Here is a 19,533-nt window from a genome sequence, read left to right as displayed (position 1 = left end):
CCAGGACAGTCAGAAGGCTCCACATGTCCCGAGGAAAAACGAGGATGGAAACCAGAGTTGCAGAAAAATGGCGAGACCAAAGTAGCGGAACTAGCCCGATTATTAAGGGCAAACTCAGCCAACGGCAAGAAGGTCACCCAATCATCCTGATCTGCAGAAACAAAACACCTCAAATAAGCCTCCAGTGTCTGATTAGTTCGCTCCGTTTGTCCATTAGTCTGAGGATGAAAGGCAGACGAAAACGACAAATCAATGCCCATCTTAGCACAAAAGGATCACCAGAACCTGGAAACAAACTGGGATCCTCTGTCAGACACGATATTCTCAGGAATGCCGTGTAAACGAACCACATTCTGAAAGAACAAAGGAACCAGATCGGAAGAGGAAGGCAGCTTAGGCAAAGATACCAAATGGACCATCTTGGAAAAGCGATCACATACCACCCAGATGACAGACATTCCTTGAGACACCGGAAGATCCGAAATGAAATCCATGGAAATGTGTGTCCAAGGCCTCTTCGGGACAGGCAAGGGCAAGAGCAACCCACTGGCACGAGAACAGCAAGGCTTAGCTCGAGCACAAGTCCCACAGGACTGCACAAACGACCGCACATTCCGTGACAAGGAAGGCCACCAAAAGGACCTAGCCACCAAATCTCTGGTGCCAAAAATTCCCGGATGCCCTGCCAACACCGAGGAATGAACCTCGGAAATAACTCTGCTGGTCCACTTATCAGGAACAAACAGTCTGTCAGGTGGACAGGAGTCAGGTCTACCAGCCTGAAATCTCTGCAACACACGTCGCAAATCTGGAGAAATGGCTGACAAGATTACTCCCTCTTTAAGAATACCAACTGGTTCTGCGACTCCAGGAGAGTCAGGCACAAAGATCCTTGAAAGAGCATCAGCCTTCACATTCTTTGAACCTGGTAAATACGAGACCACAAAGTCAAAACGGGAGAAAAACAATGACCAATGGGCCTGTCTAGGATTCAGGCGTTTAGCAGACTCGAGATACATCAGATTTTTGTGATCAGTCAAGACCACCACACGATGCTTAGCACCCTCGAGCCAATGACGCCACTCCTCAAATGCCCACTTCATGGCCAACAACTCCCGATTGCCAACATAATTCCGCTCAGCAGGCGAAAACTTCCTAGAGAAAAAGGCACATGGTCTCATTACAGAGCAACCAGGACCTCTCTGCGACAAAACGGCCCCTGCCCCAATCTCAGAAGCATCCACTTCAACCTGAAAGGGAAGTGAGACATCAGGCTGGCACAAAACAGGCGCCGAAGTAAACCGGCGCTTCAACTCCTGGAAATCTTCCACGGCTGCAGGAGCCCAGTTAGCAACATCAGAACCTTTCTTGGTCATATCCGTCAAAGGTTTAACAATGCTAGAAAAGTTAGCGATAAAACGACGGTAGAAGTTAGCAAAACCCAAGAACTTCTGAAGACTCTTAACTGACGTGGGTTGAGTCCAATCATGAATAGCTCGGACCTTGACTGGGTCCATCTCCACCGCAGAAGGGGAAAAAATAAAACCCAAAAAGGGAACCTTCTGTACTCCAAAGAGACACTTTGAGCCCTGAACAAACAAAGCATTCTCACGCAAAACCTGAAACACCATCCTGACCTGCTCTACATGCGAGTCCCAATCATCAGAAAAAAACAGAATATCATCCAGATAAACAATCATAAATCTATCCAGATACTTCCGGAAAATATCATGCATAAAGGACTGAAACACTGAAGGAGCATTAGAGAGCCCAAAAGGCATCACCAAGTACTCAAAATGACCTTCTGAAATTTAACAGTGATTTTATTCAAAAGCCGATAGTCAATACAAGGTCTCAAAGATCCGTCCTTCTTGGCTACAAAAAAAGAATCCCGCACCAAGAGGGGACAAGGATGGACGGATATGCCCCTTCTCCAGAGATTCCTTGATATACGAACGCATTGCGGTATGCTCAGGTACAGACAGATTAAATAATCTTCCCTTAGGAAATTTACTACCTGGAATCAAATCTATAGCGCAGTCACAGTCCCTATGAGGAGGAAGAGCACTGGACCTGGACTCGCTGAATACATCCTGATAATCAGACAAATACTCAGGAACTTCCGAAGGAGTAGAGGAAGCAATAGACACCGGTGGGGAATCACCATGAATTCCCTGACAGCCCCAACTTGACACAGACATTGCCTTCCAATCCAAGACTGGATTATGGGTCTGTAACCATGGCAGACCCAAAACGACCAAATCATGCATTTTATGCAGAACAAGAAAACGAATCACCTCCCGATGTTCAGGAGTCATGCACATGGTTACCTGTGTCCAAAACTGCGGTTTATTTTCCGCCAATGGCATAGCATCAATACCTCTAAGAGGGATAGGATTTACCAATGGCTCAAGAACAAAACCACAGCGCTTGGCAAATGACAGATCCATAAGACTCAGGGCAGCACCTGAATCCACAAACGCCATAACAGGGTAGGAAGACAATGAGCAAATTAAAGTCACAGACAAAATAAATTTAGGTTGCAAATTACCAATGGCGACAGGGCTAACAACCCTTGTTAGGCGTTTAGAGCATGCTGATATAACATGTGTAGAATCACCACAGTAAAAACACAACCCATTCTGACGTCTATGATTTTTCCGTTCATTTCTAGTCTGAATTCTATCACATTGCATTAAATCAGGTGTTTGTTCAGACAACACCACCAGAGGATTAGCAGTTTTGCGCTCCCGCAAACGCCGGTCAATTTGAATAGCCAGCGCCATGGAATCATTCAGACTTGTAGGAATGGAGAAACCCACCATCACATTCTTAATGGCTTCAGAAAGGCCATTTCTGAAATTTGCGGCCAGAGCACACTCATTCCACTGAGTAAGCACGGACCATTTCCGAAATTTTTGGCAATACACTTCAGCTTCATCCTGGCCCTGAGAAATAGCCAGCAATGCTTTTTCTGCCTGAATTTCAAGATTGGGTTCCTCGTAAAGCAATCCGAGCGCCAGAAAAAACGCATCAATATTCGCCAATGCCGGATCTCCTGGCGCTAGCGAGAAAGCCCAATCCTGAGGGTCGCCCCGCAAAAAAGAGATAACAATTTTAACTTGCTGAGCTGAGTCTCCAGACGAACGGGGTCTCAGAGATAGAAACAATTTACAATTATTCCTGAAATTCCTAAACTTAAATCGGTCTCCAGAGAACAGTTCAGGAATAGGTATTTTAGGTTCAGACATTGGACTACTGGTAACAAAATCTTGTATGCCCTGCACACGAGCAGCAAGCTGATCCACACTTGTAATCAAAGTCTGGACATTCATGTCTGCAGCAAGCTTAAGCCACTCAGAGGTAAAGGGGAGGAAGAAAGAGAGGAAAAAAAAAAACAAAAACAAAAAAACCTCAGAATTTCCTTTCTTATAATCCCACTTCTGCAATGCATTAAACATTCAACTTTGGCCTGGCATACTGTTATGACCCCAATGGCAGAGGGTCTCAGAAATAAATACCAAGTCTGCAAACACAAAAAACCAGCTCATAGGGCAGTGGTAACTGGGCTGACCGTATATCTAATCCTAGCACCACAAATAGCAGCAGCCGGGGAACGTGCCTACGTTGGTTCTAGACGTCTCGCGCCAGCCGGAGAACTAACTAACCCTAGAAGGGAAAAGATAGACCTTTCTTGCCTCCAGAGAAAAGACCCCAAAAGTTGGATACAAGCCCCCAACAAATAATAACGGTGAGGTAAGAAGAAAAGACAAACATAAGAATGAACTAGGTATTTAGCAAAGAGAGGCCCACTGACTAATAGCAGAATATAGTAAGATGACTTATACGGTCAGCAAAAACCCTATCAAAATTTCCACGCTGGATATTCAAGAACCCCCGAACCGTCTAACGGCCCGGGGGGAGAATACCAGCCCCCTAGAGCTTCAAGCAAAATCAGGAATCACATTTAGTACAAGCTGGACAAAAAATAAGAGCAATGCAAATAACCAAAAAACAAGGAAGCAGGACTTAGCTTAATTTTGCAAGAACCAGGACCAGCAGACAGGAGCAAACAGAAAGGACTGAATACAACGATGCCAGGCACCAGACTGAGAATTCAGGAAGTCTATATAGCAACACCCCTGGACTAACGACCCAGGTGGGTGCCAAACTGGGGAAAGACAATCCCAGAGTCATACCACTAGTGACCACAAGAGGGAGCCAAAAAAGTCTAATTCACAACAGTGCGGCCATTCTTGGGAGGAGAGAGGATGGGAGGGAAGGGGGGATGTGGGCTCTGCTGTATACTACTGTGGGCAGTGCTGTATACTACTGTGGGCTCTGCTGTATGCTACTGTGGGCTCTGCTGTATGCTACTGTGGGCTCTGCTGTATGCTACTGTGGGCTGTGCTGTATACTACTGAGGGCTGTGCTGTATACTACTGTGGGCAGTGCTGTATACTACTGTGGGCAGTGCTGTATACTACTGTGGGCAGTGCTGTATACTACTGTGGGCAGTGCTGTATACTACTGTGGGCAGTGCTGTATACTATTGTGGGCAGTGCTGTATACTATTGTGGGCAGTGCTGTATACTATTGTGGGCAGTGCTGTATGCTACTGTGGGCAGTGTTGTATGCTACTGTGGGCAGTGCTGTATACTACTGTGGGCAGTGCTGTATACTACTGAGGGCTGTGCTGTATACTACTGTGGGCAGTGCTGTATACTACTGTGGGCAGTGCTGTATACTACTGTGGGCAGTGCTGTATACTACTGTGGGCAGTGCTGTATACTACTGTGGGCAGTGCTGTATACTACTGTGGGCAGTGCTGTATACTATTGTGGGCAGTGCTGTATACTATTGTGGGCAGTGCTGTATACTATTGTGGGCAGTGCTGTATGCTACTGTGGGCAGTGTTGTATGCTACTGTGGGCAGTGCTGTATACTACTGTGTGGGCAGTGCTGTATACTACTGTGTGGGCAGTGCTGTATACTACTGTGTGGGCAGTGCTGTATACTACTGTGGGCAGTGCTGTATACTACTGTGTGGGCTGTGCTATATACTACTGTGTGGGCTGTGCTATATACTACTGTGTGGGCTGTGCAATATACTACTGTGTGGGCTGTGATAAGTACGAAGTGGCTGTGCTATAAACTACTATGTGGGCTGTGTTATATACTATGTGGGCTGTGCTATATACTATGGGGGTATATTATATTCTATGGGGGAGGCTGTATTATATTTATATTCTATGAGGGGTGATTGCATCATACTCTATGAGGGGGCTACATTATACTATATGGGGGCTGCATTATATTCTATGGGGAGGTTACATTATACTCTGTGGGGGGTTACATTATACTCTGGGGTGGCTGCATTATACTCTGTGGGGTGGTGGCTGCATTATACTATATGTGGGCTGAATTATACTGTATTGAGGACTATGGGGAATACATTATACTATATGAAGAACTATGGGGTGCATTATACTATGGGAAGTGAATTGTACTACATGGATGACTATGTCGGTGCATTATACTATATGGAGCACTGTGAGGAGTGTATTATGCTATATGGAGGACTGAGGAGTATATTTTAATATATGGAGGACTATGAGGAGTGTATTATACTATATGGAGGACTATGGGAAGTGTATAAGACTATATGGAGGACTATGAGGAGTGTATTATACTATATGGAGGAATATGGGGCACATTATATTATATGGAGGACTATGCGGTGTGCATTTTACAATATGGAGGACAGTGGTGCACATTATAATATGTGGAGGACTATGGGGTGTATTATACAAAACAAGCAAAATGCTGCATATTCATTGGGTGATTGGATTGTTTATGCCTGAATAAAAATCATTGTTCTCAGCAGGACGTCGCCGGTGTAAACTGTAGATGTGCTGCTGATAACATGATACTGTATGGTGATCTGTTAGTGATCTATTAGTGTTCGTTCTGTCCCCTTCATTCTTTCTCAGATGGTGGAAAGAGGCCGGGAAACAAGCGTCCAACGACTTCATTATTGTCGATCACACTCGTTTAGCAATATGTTAGCATTTGGGGCCCCATTTTAAACTTTGCCTAGGGCCCCACTTTGCCTAAAACCGGCCCTGTTACCGCTCCTAGGCATGCGGCGGTACTACAGCTGCCAATACCAGGGGTCGGGTTTGCTGACACAAGGTCACTGACAAGCTGGTAACGGGGACTGATGGACTGTACTGACAACTTGGATGTGGAAAATGTTTCCTTGTTCACACATGTGATGGAATAGGATACCACCGAAGTTGTCACAGAAACACAGACAAACTATGTTAGGCTAACACACATTGTAAGATGCCCCCCGCGAATAGCTGGTAGTAATCTGATATAAAAGGCACCCTCCCCATTATCAAGATGCCTGAGCAACCCTTGTAGTTTCCCTAAGTTTGTATGTATGACTGTATGTTGCCAGGTCTCCCATTCTTAGTTGTTTATATTCATTTCCTTTTCCTGTCCCGTCCCTTTAGTCCTTTGTAGTGTGTACGTGACTCTGAAGTTGCCCTGGTGGTACCTGAACCATGAAGCCAAGGTGCTGTTTGTGACATCTGTGCATCTGAATGAGAACCTATTCCCAAATTCTGGACAGTCCAAATTGTCTGGACTGTCTATCAGTGTCCGAATTCTGACTGTCAGTGACTCCAGTCCTGCGTCTTGGTGTCAGCAGCTGCAGTACCAGGAACTGCCTAGAAGTATTACCTGCTGGCTACCCGCATCTCAAGCTTGACTCCACCATCAGGAGCTCCAGTGAACACCAGGTAGCATCTGAGCTATGCTCCTCCTAGGTGAGCCCAGCCCCGTGGCACTGTGGCCCACCTTAGCCAGGGAATGGTAATTACCCATTTCCACTTTTTTTGGTAAAATTACCTCTGTCTCCTTTTTCTTCCTTCTTTTTCATTCCTCCACCAGAGCAGGTCAACTTCATGGAGCTCTGTATAAAAATATGGGCCTCCCATGTGTTGGCAGATTTGCAACATATACAGACTTATTTGTGAGCATTAGGAGTTTACATTTTTCTGACAGTAGATGGCGATGTTGTTACTATTATATGCTTAGTTGAATGTAATGCATATACTTGTTGTACTTTGGTTTCATTTTCTCTCTGATAAAAGGTCTTTTTCAAACTTCCTGCTATGCTGTATTAAGAAGCTGATGCATGTACCTTATGTTCTGTGAAGATAAAGTTGAATTACCCCATATAATCTACTCTCACAAGTTTCTTCTGTGACCATACTATGTAACAGTATGCTTATGTGGAAGGCTCTGGTACTTTCCAATTATTCAGATAACACCAATTAAGGATTTTCCCTCCACGCTACCAACCTGTGGTTTGATGTTAGTGTTGGGTGTTTTTTTCTCACCATGCAGCCATATTGTTTCTGCCACATATGGCCTTGAACATCAATGCTAGACATAAATGTTAGTGATTCAGAGCATCCATAATGTCCAGGTGACTCATGGCCTGTGCATGGAACAATGGGAAGAGCTCAATATTACATTGAGGTTAGAGGGTATATTTAAATAACGGACAAAAACAGGATGTGTCCTGGCTGAGAGGACACACTATTTGAATTGATAACCCTGATAACTCTGACTTCAGCCATGTTGTTTAAATTTGACCAAAATGTATTCACAAATTTTTCTGACATAGACGACAGGCTGGCATCTGTATAGATTTTCATAGCAACAGGAAAACCCATCTATCACTGCAATAAGTAAATGCAGCTCACTTACACCTGGTGTCATGAGTCAGGGTCCAATACGTACTGTAAACACGAAAAATAGATCCAGCACCACAATTCATGATAAAGGTTTTCTTCTTTATCAAGAAAATTCCATAAAAACAGCAACATAGAAACTAACATTACATTACACATGTATGGTGAATGGAGAACACGCTCTAGTCAACGTGTTTCGGATGGTAATTCTTAATCATTACTAAAGGATTACCATCTAAAATGTGCTGTTTAGAGCATGTTTATAGTGACCAAAGTGTAACAGATAATAATTTCCCATTTATATCTCACCTAGGACATCGTGGTGGCTGTTTATCATGTATTAACGTATTTTACAATTGTAATGATTGCCAGATAATGGAAAAGTACCAAGTCCTATAAAAACTGAATTCGGTTGAAAGGGATATTGTGTAATAAAAAGTTAAAACATGTAGACATCGGAGTTATAATGGTAGAGAAACATGCAAGAATAGGTTTTCATGGAGTTCTAACTAAGCTTTGTATATTTTAAAGTTAGAAATGTGATGATATTGGCCAATGTAATTGAAGGCATACATTGAATGGATGTATGGTGGTTTATGCTTTAGTAGAAATAGACAGATTCTTGGCAGAGAAATATATCTTAGTAGCAACCTAAGCCAATAAGTGAATTCCAAAAGCATTCAGCTGTTAATCCCTCAAAGCAAATGATGACTACAGATACTTGGTATACTATGATGCAAAATTAGAGTACCGTAAATCATTTTTTGTCTCTTACATTTTAGGTTTTCTTTATAGTCTAGCACAGGGATTCTCCACTCCATGGGCCTCATAAAATGTATTGTGTTGCCCATAGATGCCCTATTAAAGAAGTTGTCTGCTATTATGATATTGATAACTTAGGATACATCATCAATATCAGAACAGTGAGGTCCGACACCTGGCATCCGCACTGATCAGCTGTGATCGGCTCCAGTGCATGGGAACTGATCTGCAATTCTCAGCAACAGTCATTACACAATGTACAGAGCTGTGCTGTTCCACTCTACACACTGTTCATCTCCAGCCACCAGAATTAATAAAAGCTGCCAGGTGTGAGACCCCCCCCCCCCCCCCAATGATCTGGTATTGATGATTTTTCCTATTATATACTCATTGTGGTTTGCATTTTTGTGTGTAGTCTAATGCTATGTATTGTGCCTTCTACAGATTCCAAGTGTATGTATATTTTACATATGAATTTCAAGCTATTTCTTGTGGCATCAATGTTCATTACTGTTAATTCAAAGTACGGTATATTCTATGGATAGGTGATCAATATCGTAGCAGTGGACAACCCTTCTAAAATTCAGTTGTTACATTGACAGAATTCTTTCATAAATATTATTTTATAATTGTAATCTTTAGACAAAAACAAAATGAACATATACCCTGCTGTAAGTAAATAAGTAACAGCAATTGTTTATATAAATACTGTAAATAGGATACTTAGTAAATACTGTTTTCGGTTAAAAAAAAAAAAGTGTAAAAGTCGTCCCACCAGCATCAAGTGGTCCCCAAATTCGGAATGGTCCTAACTAGAGTTGTTCGAATATGTTTAGAATCGCTCACCGAATCTGAATTTGCCATGTTCATGCCATTTTGGTACCCTATTCGTGCCGAACTTATGTTTGATGATCGGTTCCATATTCTGTAATTTCTACTCCCATTGACTCCAATGACGTTCAGCTGTGTTTGGCGAATATAAAAGTAATATTCGCCACCGATTGTAATAGAATTTTGAAAAATTTGCTCAACTCTAGACCTAACCTCTGGTGTTAAAACCTTACCATGCTTCATAGTGACATCAGTGAGAATAAGGGCTCAGCAGGACCAGGTCCTGCGCATGGACACACTGCAAATGGGAAGTTATATAAATGTAATGCCCAGCTCAAAGAAAAGGAGGACATACTCATTCCTTTACTTGCACTAAATGCAAAAACCTGAAATTAAAACAGAAAAAAAGATTTTGTTTCTGTCTTAGGCTTTGTCTGTTTAATGGCCAATGTGAATATGCCTCTATTTTGCATGCATATCAACTTATACACCAGTTCATTGTTTTCGGTTTAATTATAAACGTTGTAGGATAATGTAGTCTGAGGAAAGGCGTGGCTCTAGTTCTAGTCAGTTCACAAGACGGATCATCAAGCACAAGTTTGGCGCGGACAGTCACGTTTCGACATTCTGCTGTATATCCACGACTGCCTTTTCCTTCATGCCTCCCATTCATCTATATGGGAGACAGCGATGAGGATTGTGCAACAACGGGTTTTGGCCTCAGCCATGCCGAGAAAGGACCTATTCGCACCAAAACTCTGCTTGAAAATTTGCCATATGAGCTGACCCTTACAATCGAGCAGCTGCATGCATGCCACATCAGCTTCTCCACTCATTGCAGGGGGCGATGAGATTTACGGGGACCCCATTTTTGTGATCAGTGGGGGTCACAGAAGCAGAACTCTCACGGTGCCCCGTAACTCTAGGCCCCTGAAATGAACGGAGCGGCTGGTTAGACATTCATGCAGCCACTCGATTAATTTGACAGAGCAGAGCGTGCGATCGCATAGTAATACATGGAGCTGCACGCTCCGCTCCGGAGTGCAGATGGCAAGGCCGGGTATTACCATGCGAGACTCGGCCGACTTTCTCGCATGTGTGATCCCGGCCTTAAAGGGAAACTCAAGCATTTTTCTAGAAGACCCCAGCAAGTTGCTCAAAAGTGAATATTCATTTTACAGGGATTTTCACAAGCGGTTGTCCAATTAGAATAAAATCTTGGTAAATGTTTTTAGAATTGAAACATATACAGTACAACTTATTCTAGTAATATCATTATCAAATGTGAACCTATTTAGAGCTCAAACAGTTTCCATATGTTCGGTACATTTTATTGGAAACTACTGTTCATTCATGGCCACTTTTCCCTTGAAGACATAGAAGAGGCAACCTCAGTTTTGCAACTTGCAGAGGTCAAATTGGCAAATGTATGTGTTTATTATATATATATATATATTATTGGTTTGCATTTTTGTGTGTTAACTAATGCCACACCTTGTTTTTTCTACAGATTCCAAGCGTATGTATATTTTACATCTGCTTTTCAAGCTACTTCTTGTGGCATTCACTACTTGGCTTCAGTGTTCCTTGCTGTTACTCCAAAGTATGTATGCAGACCTCAAGGAAATGTGAGCCTCCTCCTGCTTCACAATGAAACTCTATCTCAGATTAATGAAGTTTGGGATTTATGGACATCACCCAAAGATCCCATTGTTGCACAGCAGGAAAATGGAGAAATTTGGGAACTATATCGTTGCAACCGGTATAAACGTGAGGGTATATTTACTCCAACATATACATTTCATGGAAATAAAACTTTATATTCTTGCTCTGATGGATATCAATATGATCACAGAAATTTGGAAAGCAGCATTGTAACGGATTGGGATCTGGTATGTGACCATGAATGGCTTGCTAAATTGGCTCAACCAATATTCATGGTTGGAGTACTTATCGGTGCAGTAGCCTTTGGTGATATCGCAGACAGGTAATTTCTTTATATACAAATTTTGATACACAGTAACAAAGTAATACTTAATAGTCATTTTACATGAGTCATGCATAATTTAACAAAATATACAACTCTATGAAGCAACAGGAAGTTGACGTGATAATACATTGGTGGTTATAAAGTGTCTTTCTATTATGCTGTGTACAAAGTATACCATTAGCAGTGGTATAACTTGAAACTCATGGGCCCTGATGCAAAAGCTCCAATGGGGCCCCCAAATATTTTATATCTTTAATAGCAATAGTCTTTTTCTATAGGCCAAAGGGACTTTTAGGGCCCCCAGGGCCTGGGTTCGATTGCAACCCCTGCACCTGTTGTAGACCATTGTCTGACCAGTAGAGTGTGTAATCATGCACACATGCACATACTGTATTAGGAAAAAAAGAGAAAAGGAAAGAATGAGAAAGTACAGGGATGTTTATCATTTTCAGCCTTCTCTTTCTCTACCATTCTGCAGTCTTTAGTGCAGCCTGCCAGCTCGTGGAAGCCTGGGATTATGTGTTCTTTTGTTTTATTTGATTTTCATTGCACTCAGAAACATTACTCTGGAAAAGAGCCAGAGGTGCTTAAAAGTTTAGTGAGATCAGAATGGACTACAAAGTGACACAGAATTCAATCATATCACAGTTAAGTAATACTACACTAAACAATGTCATAATAAGAGGACTTTGCTCGAACAGTTGCGTCATTGTAGTTAAATCATGCGCACAGTGAGGCTACAGTGCAAGGATAATGGATACTCTGTCCTCATAGTAAGAGGACAGTGCACATAGATATGTCTTTCAATGGGAATCAAGTTTACAGTGGAGTGACTGGACAAGTATAATGGGCACAACAATGCCCAAGGATGCCATAGAGCCATGGCAATACAAGTGGTACTGCTGGCAGGTGCCATCTAACTAACATTAAGAGGCATAGTCCAGCACTCAAGCTAATCTTCTAAAAAATATTCTTTTTAATTAGTCCACAAAGAGTACATGACAAGAAAAAAGCCAAGAAAATCAACGCGTATCAAGTGGATATATTACCCTTACTCATGGATACATAGCTATCAGTAAGGGTGGCCTATCCAACTAAAGCACATTGGGTTTTCTTGGATTTTAACCTTTTTCATAGGTCACTTCCCCTCTTTGGTGCTGAACCCGCACCTGATCCGATCAGCTGTCATGTGCCTCTAACAGCCGTGGGTGGAATCATAATCCACCCACGGCTGTTAACATGTTAGATGCTGCTGCCAATCTCTGACAACGGCATTTAACTCGTGCAAACTGAATGCAAGTCTCATGACCACGGGAAGCCGATGGCTTGGCATGACAACCTGCAGATTCAGAAATATCAAAATAGCTGTCAAAATATAAAGATCTAGCAAAATATAAAAATAATGAATCCGATTGGTAATTGACATTACGAGAAAAAAAAAAACGAAACTCCAGAATTATGTCTTTTTTTTGCTGTCGCAACATTGCCATAAAATGCAAAATCATGCAATCAAAATATTGTATGTATCCCAAAATGCTATAAACAAAAAAAGTAGCTTAGCACACAAAACCTACGCCCTCACCCAGTGCCAGATGGGGGATGGGTGAGACACATAAAAATGGAGACACTTGGATTTTTTTTCACCATTTAAATAAAAAAGAACCTATAAATGTTTGGTGTTTGTGAACTTGTTGTAATGACCTGGCTAATCATAATGGTAGGTCAGTTTTAGCACTTAGTGAACATAGTAAAAAAAAAAAAAAAAAAATTGTGAAATTGCACTTTTTTTCACAATTTCACCGCACTTGGAATTTTTTTCCCGTTTTTCAGTACACTGTACTGTCAATGATGTTGTTCAAAATAACAACTCGTCCTGTAAAAAACTAGCCCTCACATAGCCATATTGACAGAAAAAAAAAAAAAAACGGAAAAACTCAATTTGGTAAAGGGGTTAAGTGATAAAAATAAATTTAGAGATTTTTAATTAAAAAAAAAAAAAATTTGCTTTTGTCATTTTCTGAGCCAGTAATTGTTTCATTTTTCGGGCTATGAGTTTGTGTGATGGTTTTTTTTTTGAGCCCTGGGGTGATGTTTTTACTGATAACATCTTTGGTTAGAAATTATATTTTGATCACCAAATATGTGTAACTTTTTTTAATTGTTTTATTTTTAGTGAGGCAAAATGAAGGTGAATGTAGCTTTTGAGTTTTTTTTCGTATTTTAAGATGTTGTCACTTTTTTACTGCATTTAATATTCCCTTTAGGGGACTTGAAGCTGCAATCGTTTGTGTAATGTTTAGAGAAATTATGATCTCCTATGAACGCTAGTCACGGGCTGACTTTCACTGGAGGATTACAATAACAAGCATCAGCAGACCCCAACTATCATGGCAATCACGTCATGGGTGCGCCAATTGGTGAGTGCCAGCGCTTGTTAAATGTTGCTGTCAGAGATTGACAGCAACTTTAAAGGCACATGATGGCTGATTAAATAGTCATCATGTGCAGGCAAAGATGCGAGCTCGGTGTGCGAGCCTGTATCAAAGACAGACAGGGACACGACTTTCGACATACATGTACGTCAGAAGTTGTGAAGCGTTAAACCCTGTGGTACAAAGCATTATGAATCTTGTGGCCCCCTCCAACCAAATATTTTCTAATACATTTTTACATTAACTCACAATTTTAGTGCATCAACTCAATTTTATTAAATAGATCAAAAATTAAGTTAATCAAACTTCATTATAGCTCAGAAAAGGTAATTAACTAATTTCGACCTAGGCCTATAATACTGTATACGTGTCTGTGTTAGTGAAGCTTCTATTATGTTTTATTATGATCTAGAGTCGTCCAGAACTTGCAGTCACTTTCCTCTCCTCCACTCGCACTCCCCACTACTACTTGTGATTTCTCAAATATAGCCGACTACAACCAAAACATAATTTTACTGCCGCTTGCAGTAATGTTCACATCAGTGCTCTGTTGCTCCACCTGACCTTCAATGTCAGCCACCTGGGCCACCACAGTCATTGTAAATTTCTTTAAAATCAAATCAATATTATTTTTAATCCAGTGCACTGGGTCTCCAAGAGATGCGGGGGCCGTAGGCAGTTGCCCACTGTACCTAATTGGTAATCTGACACTGCAAATAAATTGCTACACTTTCACTCTCATGTCTTGCGTGTCTAAATGACACATTTATTTTGGTTCTATTTTTCGTATGGCCTTATTAATAAATTGTAAAGTAATTTATTTCATCTGCACAAGATCAAACTTAGTCTGTTCTACCATTCTACGAGACTTATCAAATACGTGGTTATCATTACCCTGATTAATGTTTGATTCAAGTGTCCCTAAAAGTAAGCATTTTGTCTAAAATAGAGGAGAGGAGGAAAGAAACCTAAGGGGTTCTAATAATTTCTCTGGACATATGCTTAGAGCCCCTCAGGTTTCATTCCTCCTCTCCTCAAGGGGCTCTAATAATTTGCCAACTTGTCTGTATAAGGCCATGAGCTGAGCTCCTACTCAAAGAGCCCCATACCCAACACCCCCCATCCCAAACACACAGTTTTAGATGGGTCTGCTTTCACCTATCTTTACATTCTGTTGAGGGCTCGATTTCCATATGATATGCTAACAAAACCTTTGACAGGCTTCAGGTTCCATGCAAGCTTGGTACCTACATATAGACATATGATATAACATATACATATCTAACATAAACATCTCGTGACAGAAAATAGGGCTGTTCTCAGCATCTCATGACACATCTCATGCCACACATCTTTGGATATGTTGAGCTAATAAGAAAGGTAAGGAAGAGTACACCTCTGTTAGTGTATAGTACAGTTTGGTGCATCCTTAGACAGTCTAGTCTACGTTTGTAAGTGAAAACCAGATGTGGAACAATCACAGGAAAAGTATAATAGAAACACGTCACCACTTCTGTATTTATCACCCACTCCTGGTTTTGGCTTACAGATACTGATGAAAAATACTGACCAAAATACTGAACGTGTCCTTAAACACCTAATAAATTTAGTGCATGTCACAAAGGCCTTTATTTTGCTGCGAATTGTGCCAGAATTATACTTAATTTATCTTAGGCCTATTTCACACATTCATATAAAACGGGTACATGAAAAAAAACTGTGTCACCAATGTTTTCCATCAGCATGTCATCCGTGTGCCCTCTTTACCTTCAGTGTGTCATAATATGGATAAAGAAAAATAAATTACAAAGCTTCTCCTATACTTTGCAATGTTAAACACAGACAGAACACTGATGCCACAGGGATTCCATCCGTGTGCTGTACATTTTTTTTCACAGACCCATAGTCTTGGATTAGCCCTTGTCATCCATGCTGCCGAGAAAAAATGGACATGTGCATAGCATCATAGATCATAATGGGTACTGTTCATATAGTAAATAATAATTTCAAGGGACAAAAAGTGCGTACATGTAACATTTTAAAAAACTAAATTTAATAATAAGTTTCTAAAAATCACTTAAATCCCTATAGTGCACAACAAGAAACCAAAAACAGAAACAACTAACAACAATCAGTTGAAATCAGATCACTAATAGTAGTCTGTTGGATCAGACCAAAATTAGACTCAGAGATAATGAATAAATAAATTCAATCTATACTGCCTCTCCCACTTAAAGATATACAGTGGGTACGGAAAGTATTTAGACTCCTTTAAATTTTTCACTCTTTGTTTCATTGCAGCCATCTGGTAAATTCAAAAAAGTTAATTTTTTTCTCATTAATGTACACTCTGCACCCCATCTTGACTGAAAAAAACCCACAAAAGTAGAAATTTTAGCAAATTTATTAAAAAAGAAAAACTGAAATATCACATGGTCACAAGTATTCAGACCCTTTGCTCAGTATTGAGTAGAAGCACCCTTTTGAGCTAGTACAGCCATGTGTCTTCTTGGGAATGATGAAACAAGTTTTTCACACCTGGATTTGGGGATCCTCTGTCATTCTCCGAGGTCCAGAGCACTCTGGAAGACGTTTTCATCCAGGATATCTCTGTACGTGGCTGCATTCATGTTTCCTTCAATGGCAACCAGTCGTCCTGTCTCTGCAGCTGAAATACACCCCCATACCATGATGCTGCCACTACCATGTTTCACAGTTGGCATTTGATGAGCAGTACCTGTGTAAGGGGTCATAAAAACAGTCTTGTGCCCCAAACACATACTGGTTAACTGTATGTTTATTGCTGCCTTGTAATGCCGTTAAACCGTGTATTTATTGTTGTATTTAATATGCCATATCTAGTGCTGCTATTTGTACATTATTGATAGGGAAAGTGCATTACCTCAGTTAGGACACTAGATGGGGTACCTTTGTACACGCAGTTAAGATAGGAGGGGCCACTGTGATTAAGCTAGGACATTTCCTTATTGTGAGTAGTAGGACCCGGGAGCCCAAACTGTCCGGATGGGCTTTAAAGCCCTGGGACAACACAGTGACCCCGCAATGTTGTGAAGCTAAGAGCCCAGCCGTCCAGAGTCTATGGTCGCCAGAAGCTACACGGGAAGGCTACAACAGAATCCACAGCAGAATAGAAATGCAGATCGCTCCAAAATGTGGCAGCTTTCTACTTGGGCAGATGACCTTACGTCTGATGCGAAATGGACAAGGAAACTACTGAACGTAGTGAAGCTGAACAGGGAGGACGCTGCAGTACTGGTCGAGATGGTACAACCCGGATACCAACTGAAGGACATAGAGAAGAGCACAGGGAAAGTGAAGGATGTGAAATGTGCAGAACTGTGTGTTGATGCTGTAACAGATGTGGATGTGCTGCGATTGGAAACAAGTAAAGTTCCTCCGGAGTCCTCAGGGGCCTGGAAACAATGACTGCCCTGGAGGAGCTTGCGCCGAAAGTGAAGTCTGAGCCGGAACTTCAGTATTGGGATCCGGAATGCACGGTTGGAGAGGCGCAGTAATCCAGCGGACATGGGACAGGTGTGACCAGGATGCTGGAACCGGAGGTGGTGAGTGCACCTTGGTCCCACACCCCAGAAACCCTGTCTGTCATTCGATTTCTCAGCCCAGACGAGCCTCTGCGTAACAGGCCCGCGCTCGGCGGCATTTTGACCCTCCGAAAAGCCCATCCCCATTCACAGATGGAGGGCCTCTTCCCATCTCCCAGCCAGGCCGCCTGGATTGCAGAGTAATTGAGCAGAAGAAACAACATGAGAAGGAGGTCTGGGCGGAACTGCGCCAACCCGGAGGGGGCGCTATGGCTGGGTGTCGTACTCGTGGGCAATTAGTCTTTAGTCTTTGCAGACATTGATCATGGGTATGGCTTCATATGGGAAGAAGGCACTAATGACAAGGTATATGTCAATGCCGCTTCCATACTGGACATGACTATGGCCCTGACTGCTGCTCACACCTAGTTTTCGCCACACACAATTCTTAGAATTATCACTAAAAAGGTGTTTCTTTGTCACATCAGACCAGAGAATCTTAGTTCTCATAGTCCTGAAGTCCTTCATGTGTTTTTTAGCAAACTCTGTGCGGGCTTTCATATGTCTTGCACTGAGGATAGGCTTCCGTTGGGCCACTCTGCCATAAAGGCCTGACTGGTGGAGGGCTGCAGTGATAGTTGACTTTGTGGAACTTTCTCGCATCTCCCTACTGCATCTCTGGAGCTCAGCCACAGTGATCTTGGGGTTCTTCTTTACCTCTCTCACCAAGGCTCTTCTCCCACGATTGCTCAGTTTGTCTGGTTGGCCAGGTCTAGGAAGACTTCTGGTGGTCACAAACTTCTTCCATTTAAGGATTATGGAGGCGACTGTGCTCTTAGGAACCTGAGTACTGCATAAATTCTTTTGTTACCTTGGCCAGATCTGTGCCTTTCCACAATTCTGTCTCTGAGCTCCTTGGCCAGTTCCTTTGACCTCATGATTCTCATTTGGTCTGACATGCACTGTGAGCTGTGAGGTCTTATATAGACAAGTGTGTGCCTTTCCATGTCAAGTTCGATCAGTTTAATTAAACACAGCCGGACTCCAATGAAGTAGTAGAACCATCTCAAGGAGGATCACAAGGAAATGGACAGCATGTGACTTAAATATGAGTGTCTGAGCAAAGGGTCTGAATACTTATGACCATGTGATGTTTCAGTTTTTCTTTTTTAACCCCTTTCTACCATTGGACGTACTATTCCGTCCATATGGGGAGGGCCCTACTTCCCAAGGACGGAATAGTACGTCCAGCAAGATCAGCCGCACTCACGGGGAGAGCGCGGCCGAGTGTCAGCTGACTATCGCAGCTGACATCTGGCACTATGTGCCAGGAGCGGTAACGGACCGCCCCTGGCACATTAACCCCCGGCACACTGCGATCAAACATGTTCCGGCGGTATAGGGAAGCATCGCCAGGGAGGGGGCTCCCTGCGGGATTCCCTGAGACGATCGGTACAAGCCGATGTGCTCACTTTGTACCGAGCGTCTCCTCCCTGCAGGCCCCGGATCCAAAATGGCCGCGGGGCTGCATCCGAGTCCTGCAGGGAGGTGGCTTACCAAGCGCCTGCTCAGAGCAGGCGCTGGTAAGCCTGGAGCAGGACACGCCAGATCACTGATCTGACACAGTGCTCTGCAAATCATTTACATGTGTAAAAAAAAAAAAAAAAATCCTAAATAAATAATAATAATAAAAAAATATTGTTCCAATAAATACATTCCTTTATCTAAATAAAAAAACCAAACAATAAAAGTACACATATTTAGTATCGCTGCGTCCGTAACGACCCGACCTGTAAAACTGTCCCACTAGTTAACCCCTTCAGTGAACACCGGAAAAAAGAAAAAAAAAGGCAAAAAACAACGCTTTATTATCATACCGCCGAACAAAAAGTGGAATAACACGCGATCAAAAAGACGGATATAAATAACCATGGCACCGCTGAAAACGTCATCTTGTCCCGAAAAAAACGAGCTGCCATACAGCATCATCAGCGAAAAAATTAAAAAGTTATAGTCCTCAGAATAAAGCGATGCAAAAATAATTATTTTTTCTATAAAATAGTTTTTATCGTATAAAAGCGGCAAAACATAAAAAAATGATATAAATGAGGTATCGCTGTAATCGTACTGACCTGAAGAATAAAACTGCTTTATCCATTTTACCAAACGCGGAACGGTATAAACGC

The 19,533-nt window shown here is 42.1% G+C and overlaps 1 protein-coding gene across 2 annotated transcripts in view; it reads left to right on the top strand.

The window, feature by feature from the left end:
* SLC22A16 (solute carrier family 22 member 16) overlaps positions 1-19,533 on the top strand; it is a 154,686-nt gene that overhangs the window by 46,351 nt on the left and 88,802 nt on the right. For both annotated transcript variants that reach the window (XM_077289460.1, XM_077289461.1), the window contains exon 2: positions 10,873-11,349. In XM_077289460.1, coding sequence (XP_077145575.1) covers positions 10,873-11,349 — 477 coding nt within the window. The remainder of the gene's footprint in view (positions 1-10,872; positions 11,350-19,533) is intronic.

This window comes from Ranitomeya variabilis, chromosome 2 (genome assembly GCF_051348905.1).
Source record: "Ranitomeya variabilis isolate aRanVar5 chromosome 2, aRanVar5.hap1, whole genome shotgun sequence".
Classification (NCBI taxonomy): domain Eukaryota; kingdom Metazoa; phylum Chordata; class Amphibia; order Anura; family Dendrobatidae; genus Ranitomeya; species Ranitomeya variabilis.
Note: the sequence above shows the minus strand (reverse complement) of the source record. Positions and strands in the feature narration are given on the sequence as shown.